The sequence below is a fragment of the Strigops habroptila genome, chromosome Z, assembly GCF_004027225.2.
Source record: "Strigops habroptila isolate Jane chromosome Z, bStrHab1.2.pri, whole genome shotgun sequence".
Classification (NCBI taxonomy): Eukaryota; Metazoa; Chordata; class Aves; order Psittaciformes; family Psittacidae; genus Strigops; species Strigops habroptila.
In genome coordinates, this window is record NC_044302.2 from 74,644,079 (window position 1) to 74,655,239 (window position 11,161).

The 11,161-nt window shown below is 39.0% G+C and overlaps 1 protein-coding gene across 1 annotated transcript in view; it reads right to left on the reverse strand.

Moving 5' to 3' along the window:
- MRPS27 (mitochondrial ribosomal protein S27) overlaps positions 1–11,161 on the reverse strand; it is a 50,624-nt gene that overhangs the window by 38,421 nt on the left and 1,042 nt on the right. The window contains exons 2-4 of the mRNA XM_030512805.1: positions 9,840–9,917; positions 2,921–2,991; positions 845–903 (exon numbers count right to left, since the gene is read on the reverse strand). Of these exons, the coding sequence (XP_030368665.1) occupies positions 845–903; positions 2,921–2,991; positions 9,840–9,917 (208 nt within the window). The remainder of the gene's footprint in view (positions 1–844; positions 904–2,920; positions 2,992–9,839; positions 9,918–11,161) is intronic.

Sequence of the window (11,161 nt, forward strand, 5' to 3'; positions counted from 1 at the left end):
TTATTTAGAAATAACGACCTGACAATATTTGTAAAGATGCGCTCTCATGTACTTTGACAGGATGACTTACTTTCTCCATCAGAAAACCTAGCTCTCAAAATGTGTGTGCAACCAGCCGTAAGAGAACTAACTTATTTTAGTTATTGGCAAGAATTACTGCCCTCTTAAAGGAGGTACTGAGATGTATTGACCTGAAGCAAGCAAGCATTCAACCTGACATTAGCAGAAAAGGTACCCATACGCTTCGATCAACTCAAAAAGAGTTGCAGAAAACCCTAACAAACGATGCAGAAGGTGAACAATCACAGTTTATCTGGGGAACATTAAGTACTAAGGGAATAAAAACCAAGACTGTATTTAATTTAGCCTTGCTGACTTGATCATTAACACAGCACACACATTCTCATTTCTGTTCATTCTAAGGAATCGAGCTTCCTTGAGGCCTACGCTTACACATGCAAATATGCATCTGGCCAATTTAGTGAAATAATGACTTAAGAGGACAAAAAAGTATCAGAAGGAAAAACTGTAAACAAATATAATTCTTCTATTATTTCAGAATCTCTACTGTAAATCATAGCTGGAGGTTTTTTTAGCTGTTCAGTGGCTTAGACCAACATGCTTGACAGGAGTCTATGCCAGAGGACCAGAAGGAGGGTAGCCATAACAAAGAAGTTACCAAGAAGACCCTTAGCTGTGAGTTGTAAGGTAAGTAGATGCACTTATTTTGCAAAAGAGAAATCAAAGCCAGTAAGCTGGAAAGGGTCAGAGTCTTAAAAGGGCAAGATTTCAAGGTATTTACTTGTATGTCTCAAAGTTCATGTTGGGGGAAAAAGATGCTTACTTGTAAAGGTAGTATTCAGCTTGATCCACTTCCTCTCGTGAAGAAATGTTGTCAACAAACTGATTAAAAAATAAGAAATAAAAGCTTCAGAGGGAGCACTCACAAAGAATATTAGAAGGAAATGCCACTTAAATAAACAAAATACATGTTTGGCATATTTAGGTGTCTGGCAGTACTGGAGATCTTCATGTCTTTGCTTGATCCTACTCTGGTTTCTTCTAGACTGCTGTAAGTAAAATCTTTTTAAAATTGAGATGACTCCACTCCTCACCTCGAAGAAAAGTTATGGCCCTTGAAAACATGGAGACCATCTTTGCATAATGCCCATATAGCTCAGTACCTTGTATTTTTGTTGCTTCTCTCTGAATTTCTTGCTCTTTAGTGACATCCTTTAATTTGAGAACATTCAGCTACCTTTTTTTTTCCCCAATTTTGAGTGAGTCTCAACATGCCTTACTTCTCTTTCTAAAAAGTATTCTTTTCCCTAAATTTGCCTGTTATGCCTATTCATACTATAAATTCTGAAGGACGGGGCAACAGCATTTTGTATTTCGCCACACACATAAACAACGGTAAGAAAATACATCACCCCCCATGCTGTAAAGCACAATGTTATTCTCATTTCAAACCTTGTCTACTCCAGACAATCTTCCAAAATTCCCAGTGCTATCAACTATTTAAATAAAAGCCAAGTTTTCAAGCAGACTTTGTCTTATGGTAACAGTGAATCCTGAGTGAACACTCTGGAGTCTTTCCAATAGAATAACTTTAACTCATAATATATAAATATTATATAAACAACATATATATATAAACATATATATGTTTATATAGAATATATATAAATATATATAAATATATAAATATATAAACAACATGTTCTAAAGGTTAGTGCTTCTCTTTATCCTAAGCATAACCTAAAAACAAGAGTTTCAGCTGACTGGTACTTGCTTCCAGTTTCTTTATGTTCCTTGCATGCTGTATATATACAGGTCTCATCTTTTGTGTATGGCAATAGTATGTTTGCATGATTTACATTTTAGAAAATAAGAATCTGATGTGAGCTCCAGGTATCAAAAAATTTGATAACCTGGAAATGCCACATGTCCAGGGGAGTGGTCAACCCAAAGCAGGAACATGAAGCAAAGGAATAAAGCTGATTAAGTAATAAAGGCAAAGGAACAACCATTACCCCCATGGATGCTGTCTCAGAAGCAATGATCGAGAATGCATCTGCATAAATGCTTGAGCTTTTAACTGCACAAAGCATTCTGTGACTCCTCTTAGTTAGTGGTGCCAATGATCCTAATTAGTGGTAGCACTGAGGTACCAGGGTGCTGATGCAGCTTTTTTGGATAATTTTGAAGACTGAAATGTTAGCAGTTTGTTGTTTTTTTTTAACACAAGCGACGTATTTATTCTCCTTCTTTAGTACAAACACTCATACAGGGAACTTAAAAGCACGTCACATTTCTGCCTTCACTCCTCCTCCGCAGATTAACCCATCCAGAGGATGGAGTTGGTTACTAATTCCAATAAAAATAATGGCTTTGCTTCTCCCATACCAGCATTCCTGCCTCAGTCTCCTGAGGCAAGGAAAGAAAACTATAGAGGCAAAATGTATCACCTCTGCCGTACTCTGAAAGGAGCCAGAAAGTGGAGGAAGATGCAGGCAGACAGGCAGTGTGCTAATTCACTGCAGTCCCTTAGCAGCCTGGGTTCTTATTAAATGCCTGAGGTGGGGGTTAAAGCTCTCACTAAAACAGAAACCACAGGAAGGGAGGGAACATATAAACACATATAAATGAAATACATAGTCCAGTAACAGAGAGATCTGATTTTACTAAGAAAAAAACCCCTATTTCTACCTTGAAGACCCTACAGTCCCTGCACTAACTAATGAGTACAAAGTAACAATAAAACAGCTTTACACAGCAATTTAATGGTGTAACAAGACATTTACCACCCCAGAACTCCCAAAAGAGGTGGTATCATTTATCTCCCCTCAGCACACTTGACTTCATAAGCATTCCACTGTCATTTCCATTACTTTATGATTGGGATTTATTTCCTTACCCGGGCTATTGTCAAAGAGCTGACAGGCAGCTTTCTTTCATAGGTTCTGTCCATTAAGTGGGCTAAGTCGGCTGGAGAAAACAGAAAAAGAGTATGTTTAATCAACTGGCATTACAGGAAAATCTGCAGAACCATCATGTAGGTGTAGAAGAGCACCTCTGTCCATGAAATCAAATTACGGTTCCTTGTTAACATCTCATTTTGAGGTTGTATGAAAACAATACTTTCAATTATTGTTGAATAACAGAAAATAATACACAGAAAGACTCTCAACATGGTAATTTTAACTTGTTAAAAAGAAGGGGAGAAAAGCAAACTACCCTATAATGCGTTGGATGAAATTAGTATAACTAACATAATTCACAAAAAAATCCTGAGCAGATGACCTTAAAATTCACACTTGCTTTCAAGCTTAACATTTGCTGGACAGTGCTTCTGGCATGGGTTTGTCCTTTATTTTACGGTAAAACAATGAAACACAAAAACAAACAGTACCATACTGATAAGCTCTATAGTCACAAATATCAATCCAAAGAAATCCTGTTAATCAAACTGGGCACTGTGACAGTACCTTACTGACTTCAGAGCATTCTGCTCCCACAGTCATATTACAATATTGATTTGACCGTATAAGAACTTTAAGCTTCTGACTGTTGAACAGGTAGCCAACCATTGCACTTAATGAATTTAATCAGAAGTTAAATTAATTTAATTTGGAATTTTAGTTCTGTAATGTTCCTGGAAAATAATGATAACTCAGGAAGAGTAAGCTGTTTATTGTATGCTTAATGTCAGCTGTTTGATTCTTCAGTGAGACACAAACTGATGATATCCAATCTACAATATTTTGAGACTTCAATCACTCTATTCTTCTGCATCTTCCAGAACCAGGAATCCAACATATTCTCTCTGCATCATTAGTACCTTGCTTCATCCTTTGCATCCCAAGACTGAGACTATTACTAAACCAGCCTCTCCTCTGACACATCTCGATTAGCCCCATTGGTCACCCTTCAAGAGCTTATGGGCTGGCTCACTTTACAATTTGTTTTCCAAAAAGCTCATCTGACCTCCACATGTGCCAATGAAACGTGAGGTAAGCACAGCTTACAGCACCACATCAGAACAAACCAAGCCTTCCACCCTGGCAAAGTTGTCATGGGTTGGAAGCAGCACTGCACCAGTAACATGCTATGTCTCAAAGGGATGCAGTCCATATACATCCTGCCCACAAACACAGTGATATCACTGTTCATCATGTTAAAAAACACACCTGTACTGTCAGTGAATCCTGCAGAGTATGTGGTTCTAACAGTACAAATGGCATTCCATGCTATTCTGACCTTGTAAGTACTTTCTCAAATTACAAAACGTACAAAGATTTTTGCTGTAGTGAAATGATACAGCCTTGATTTGGAATAAAAGTGGTTCTTAGTCTGTACAATGTTTCTGTCTGCCACATAGCAGTATTTTGTGCTTACGTAACACCTTGCTTCCTGAGGCACTTTAAGGTGTTCTTCAAAACACAGAAAGAGCATTTATCTCTGGCTATGGGAAGGCAAACATTTCATGATCATGGAAGCAAATGGAAATCTGGGGCAAAGTTACTGAGGCAAGTATTAGCTCCTGTGAAACACAGCATAGGATGCTGAACTAATGTGGGCCACCAAGGCCATGCTATACCAGATAACCACTAAAACAGAGGATCAGCATTTTTAATGCTAAAGAAATTTCTGTAGGAATATCCTTACAAGAAGTGGCTGTATTCAACTCTGTATTACCCATCTCTCCAGCACTCACAAAGGTCATGATGGAGCACGTAGGTAAAGACTATGGAAGCATTCCCAGTAGTGCTAAAAGTCAGACAGAATGGATGCTGCAGCCAAGTCACCTTGTCAGGAACCAAGAACTGACTAAATCCTTGCCTAAACATACTAAGCCAGCTGTCGTCCAACATTCTTCCTCTGCATTTCAAGATAGCTGGGAAAAAAATTATTCACCCTGAAACCTGCTATGTTTGATGACATAGCAAAGTGGACCTGTAACAGACAACTGCACAGGTTGGGAGTTTATTTATCTATTCCAGAACTAATTTTGTTACGCATTACCCTCAGAAAACTAGAAGGCAGTACCTAAGACCACTCTGGGCCATACTCAGTGCCTGAGCTTAGCACTTCTTTTGTTCAGGTGCTCATGAAGATGAAGAGCCCATTTCAGAAACACTAAGTACTTATGCAGAATATAAACCAAATGAATAGAATGCTATGAGTGCAAAATCCCAGGACTGTTAGCCATTTATATACAGGCCTCCTTTGGGAGAGTTCACACACAGAATTTTAATGATTGACCTTTTATGCTGTCTACAAAGCTAGATCTCTCCATCAGAACTTTACCACGGAAAGCAACACGAAGCACTTATCTATCAGCTCCAGTATAAGACTCACAATAACATGAAAGCTGATTAAACCTTAAACAGAAGGCAAATCAAGCTAGCGGGAAAGTCTGTTTTCAGAAAAACTGCTGTTTCTGCTGTGTTTTCCAAATTCGAATAATCTTCAGTTTTCTCTGAAAAGCACCTAAAATCAAACTTTCTTTTTTCTCATATTCATGATTTGAAATAATTCAGATACCTTTTGTAAACCATGTTTGCCATTCAATAATCAAGGTTAAAGCTGCTTCTTAGTTAAAAACATCCCAACAGAAGTACTAGAATGCAAGGATGTGAATGTTCAAGTCTCCTGCCACTGTAGGTAGTAAAACTTGAGCACTAACATTGGTGTATAAACCAAACAAATTTAATGGCCAAAATAGAATTTTAAGTACATTCTAATATATGTATGTTGCAAGTGCTTTTCTCTGATAGTCATTCCCAAAGAGGACACCAGTAGATATAACCTCTCATACACATTGCCTAAAAATACTGTTCTACAAGATGAATTTTTAAAAAACTTTAATTTCTACATATTGCAAAAGCTCACGGATTTAAAGAAACTAACAAAACAAACCATAAGCCTGAGATGAGGTCATTTAACTTCTGGACACGACTCTACAGTTTTCTCTATAACACTGGTATCTTAGATTTCATGTTCACTTTAATTTCAGTTTGTTCATAGAAACTCAGTGTCTTGCTGCCTGCAACAGGGTGATTCAGGACAATGTGTGGGAAAATACTGACCCTCACCTTCCAAGTTAGTGGTTATGACATCTAATACGAGTTTGGTGACCTAGGAGATCAACCCAGTTTCATTTTGACTTGCCATGTTTACCTACCCACAGCATGTAGCCACATCAACAATTGGCACATTTAGCCACCATATAAGGTCACTACCCTCTTATTCTTAGAAGTGGTCCACCCCAGCCAGGGTTGAAATCCAGTGATGGGACAGCAACAGGAAAGCGGATACAACTACGATGCAAAATTTACCTGTCCTGGGAATGCTGAGCAGAGCTAATCTCGTAACCCACAGGCTAACATTTCATTTTCTGTACAAAGAAAGCCTTGATTTATTTTACATACCCAATTAAAATATAAAGGAAGGCTGAGGCAAATACTTCGTCTTACAAATTTAGATGCTCCACGTTTCTCAGTATTGCCACATCCTAGCATCTTCTGGAAAGAACTACAGTTTTGTACCAAAAAAGGCTTTGAATGGAAATTATTCAAGTCTGTAAAGGCAGCACTGCCACCTGGTGTTGCAGATAAACCATTCTGGGTACTATGAGTTTTTCTAACAAAAAAAGCCATTTACTATCTTATTCGGATTCTGCCATACCCATGTATTCCGATAATTGCTGTTCTTCTCATCAAGATGTTTACTGTCACTTAATTACTTCTAAGCAGGTTTCTAAATTCTAGCAGTTTGTAAATTCCAAATTAACACATGTCCAGTTCCTGTTTTTTTGAACAAATGTGCTTCTATACACAAAACATAGTCTTGTTCTTTCCCATGCTTTTTTCAGTACTGAGGTTCAGCAAAACTTACTAATGCTTGGAATGCTAAACTGAGACTATGGAGAATAGAATAAAGCATACCTTATATGGACACAGTAAATGAGTTTGAGTCTAGGATGGCACCACATCACTGCAGCAGGGAAATGGAACTGACTTTATATCAAAAATATTTCTTTTTCCTTTAAATGTATTCTTACAAGATAGTTTTGCAGAATAACATTTCTGACACAGTGTTTGAAATACACAAATAAAAGAGCATCTCCTCCACACAAGTAATTCACTCCAGCTACAACACACTAGATTATACGTGCAACCATACAACTGACAGCTACAGACCAGACGACTGCAGGGCTGTCTCCCCTTTGAAAATGCTAATGCAGCTGACACTGTGTTAACTTGTTTTCTCTTTTCTGTGAACACAAAATGAAAATGCAAAGCAGTTCTTTGAAAAGCATGGAACAGACATCTGCTTTGGATCAAGATCATCAGCAGAGCAGCATGAAGACTTGCCAAACAGTCATGAAGGGTCCTGCCAGACCCAGGGAAAGCCAAACATGGACTGTACCAGCACTTGCACAACAACATTTTCTTCTACAGTGGATTCCTGTTGCCTATGATGTTTGCCAAAATAAGAACCCTTTTTCCTCTGGAGGTGACTGATTCAAATGCATCTCAGGCCACCACACTGTGCTTCCAGCCCAAAAATACTGCATGATCAGTCCTATTGACAGTAGAGGTTAGAAGGTATTAACAGTCTCTGCAGGATCCAAGCTACAGTCATGAGCACCCACTGGTTGTTTCTGGCCCATGCACAGTAAAACATGTTGACAATACCGACCTAGCTGTTCATAGGCAAATAACAGAAACAAATTAGTGCATAAAAACTACTAATCATTTACTGATCATTTACTGATCAATGATAACTGATCGCCTGTCTTCCTGCCTGACAAAAGCCCTTGAATTTCACCTGCTGCTGCTTCTTTCAGCCTCATAATCTGTGTTACAATTAACAAACACACTTCAGGGGCCCAGGAGTGAAAAATGGCAGACAAAGGTAACGCACTAAGGAGTCTCCAAAGCACCTGCAGTATAAAATAATGCATATGTATCTTTAGCATGGAAAAAAGTTTTGTATGATGCTTTCCATTTAACACAGTCACCAAAAAGATAGTGGAATGCCACTTCAAATGCAATCTAGCGAAAGAATTTAGCCATGAAATTCACATAGGAGATCTCAGTACCATCTGAGATACAGTTTAATGTACAAATTCTTGGAAATAAAAGGCTTAGCTTCATTTTTCCCCAAAAGAAAAATCTAAGATCTCCACAAGAAATTAAACTTTTCCTCCTGCAAAATTATGAGGAAAATGGTCTTACAGAAAAAAAGCTTTCAAACATGAATTCCCTGTAATACTTACAGAATAGGTCTTCTTTTGCACTGCATTAAAATCAAAACAATCATAGAATCATATTGTAGAATCATAGACTGGTTTGGATTGGAAGAGACATTAAAGATCATCTAGTTCCAATCCCCTGCCATACGCAGGGACACCTTCCTCTAGACCAGGTTGCTCCAAGCCCTGTCCAACCTGGCCTTGAGCACTGCTAGGGATGGAGTAACCACAACTTCTCTGGGCAACCTCTGCCAGTGTCTCGCCACCCTCACAGGGAAGAACTTCTTAATATTTAATTTAAAACTCTCCTCTTTCAGTTTAAAGACATTCCCCCTTGTCCTGCCACTACATGTCCTTGTAGAAAGAAATCTGGGCCCTCTCCTTTGGGTACTGAAAGGCTGCTGTAAGGTCCCCCCTGAGCTTTCTCTTCTCCAGGCTTAACAGGCCCATCTCTCCCAGCCTAAATTCATAGAAGAGGTGCTCCAGCCCTCTTATCGTCATGGCCCTCCTCTGGGCTCGATTCAGCAAGTTCACACCCTTCTTCTGCGGGGGGGCCCAGAGCTGAATGCAGGACTGCAGGCGGGTCTCACAAGAGTGGAGTAGAGAGGAAGAAACACCTCCCCTGACCTGCTGGCCATGCTCATTTGCTGCAGCCCAGCACACGTTGGCTTTCTGGGCTGCAAGCACACACTGCCAGCTCATATTGAGCTTCTTGTCAATCAATACCCCCACGTCCTTCTCCTCAGGGCTGCTCTCAACCCAGTCTGTGCCCAGCCTTTATTTACACTTGTGATTGCACCAATCCAGGTGCACGACCTTGCACTTGGCCTTGTTGAACTTCATGAGGTTGGCACTGGCCCACCTCTCCAGCTTGTTAAGGTCCCTCTGGATGGCATCCCTTCCCTCCAGAGCATCAACCGAACCACACAGCTTGGTGTCGTCGGCAAACACACTGAGGGCGCATCAATCCCACTGTCCATATTGCTGACAAAGATGTTGAACAGGATCCGTCCCAACACTGACCCTTGAGGAACACCACTTGTCGCTGATTTCCACTTGGACATCAAGCTGCTGACCACAACTCTTTGACTGCGACCACCCAGCCAATTCCTTATTGACCAAGTGGTCCATACATCAAATCCACGCCTCTCTAATGTAGAGACAATGATGTCGTGCAGGACACTGTCAAACGCTTTCCACAAGTCCAGGTAGACGACATCAGTCGCACTTCCCTTATCTGTAGTATCAATGAAGAGGACACTTGGAGACAGTCTTAACTGCCAGGCACAAAACTATGACATTCGTAAAAACCTTGAATTTTGTGAAAGAAAAAAAATCAGCTTGTAGAAACCAAACATTAATTAAATGGGAAAACTGTAACTTTTTCTGCATTATACCTTCAACATAAGACAAATTTTAATGAGTTGAGCAGATATTGACATAGAGCCTCAGAAGCACACCACTCCACAATTTTTTTTATTTTGAAGTATTTGTAGATGATGAACTAGTCTAATATGAGTGCAGGTTGCAATTAGTTAGTCAAAGTACAGAAAAGGAAACAAACTTTCCTTACCTAGGCTATGATCTTCTTTTTTTCTCTTTTCCCATTTTGAGCTGTCCACATAGGCTGCAGAAAGAAGGTATCTTCTCCCTAATGAAGCAAGAAATCACTAGGTAAGCCAGGTTGCTTAGATATCTCTAAATAAACTAACACTTTACTAGATATCACCTTTTCCTGTCACATTTACTGAGTTGGATGCATTCAACTGTCTTATGACACAGCCAGTTCAGACTCCTTGTATGTGGATGAGCCACCACCTCGTCATTTTTAAAACATAAAAGCTCTCCCCTAAGTTTTTTTCAGCATGAAACAAATCTTTCTAAACTAAACTCTGTATTTAAGAAAATGATAAATTTGTAAATGCAGAAGAAAACCCAAACAAAGCATAGTTTCTTTGTGCTCACAGGCCTTTATCATCAAATGCTAACAATTAGCTATATGTAGGCATAAACACATAAACAAAAAAAAGGGAATACACACCAAAAAGCTTGTCTGTTGTTGTTGTACAGTTATTTTTTTCACCCGTAAAGATCTGTCTCACTGGAAATGAAAAGTAGATGCTAATCTTGGAAATACTCCATTTTTGTTCATCTCCCTTTTTCACGTCTCTAGTGAAATGTAGAGTTTGTTCAAATATTTTTAAATGTTTTTTTTCCAAATACCTTTTTGTGCCACCTTTGAAATCTGCTCAAGGCACTCCAGCTTGTGAAACGCAATAGAAAATGCTTCATTTGGAAGAACTATGTTTGCGCATCATTGACAGATGATGAGGCCTTAAAAATGCATGATGAATATGTGGATAAAATTTGTTGAAGGAATATATAGAAATACATGCAAAGGGTTGTGGAAATTCATGTTAATAAACATGAAATAGACATTATTATGCTACATAGAATTCTTAACAAATATCTTACAGCCTTTATCTGAAAATCTATCTGCTACCACTAAAAGTTTGTTATTCTTGTGTGAAACAATTTTTCTCCTTATCATTCTTCTGACATGAAATTATACACACACATCTGAACATCTTTGCAAGTTTTTGTCAAAAAGACCAGGTACATGGAATTCCACAGTCAGAACATGAGAATACATACAATGTTTTACCAAACAGTCGGAAGGTAAGAAAAAGAGGTATTTTTGTTTGGTTAGAATCACAGAATCATAGAAGCAACTAGGTTGGAAAAGACCTTTAAGTCCAACCATTACTCCAGGGCTGCCAAGTCCACCACTAAACCATATCGCTGAGGGCCTCATCTACACGGTTTTTGAACACTTCCAGGGATGGTGATTCCACCACTTTTTTGGGCAGCCTGTTCCAATGCCTGACCACGCAT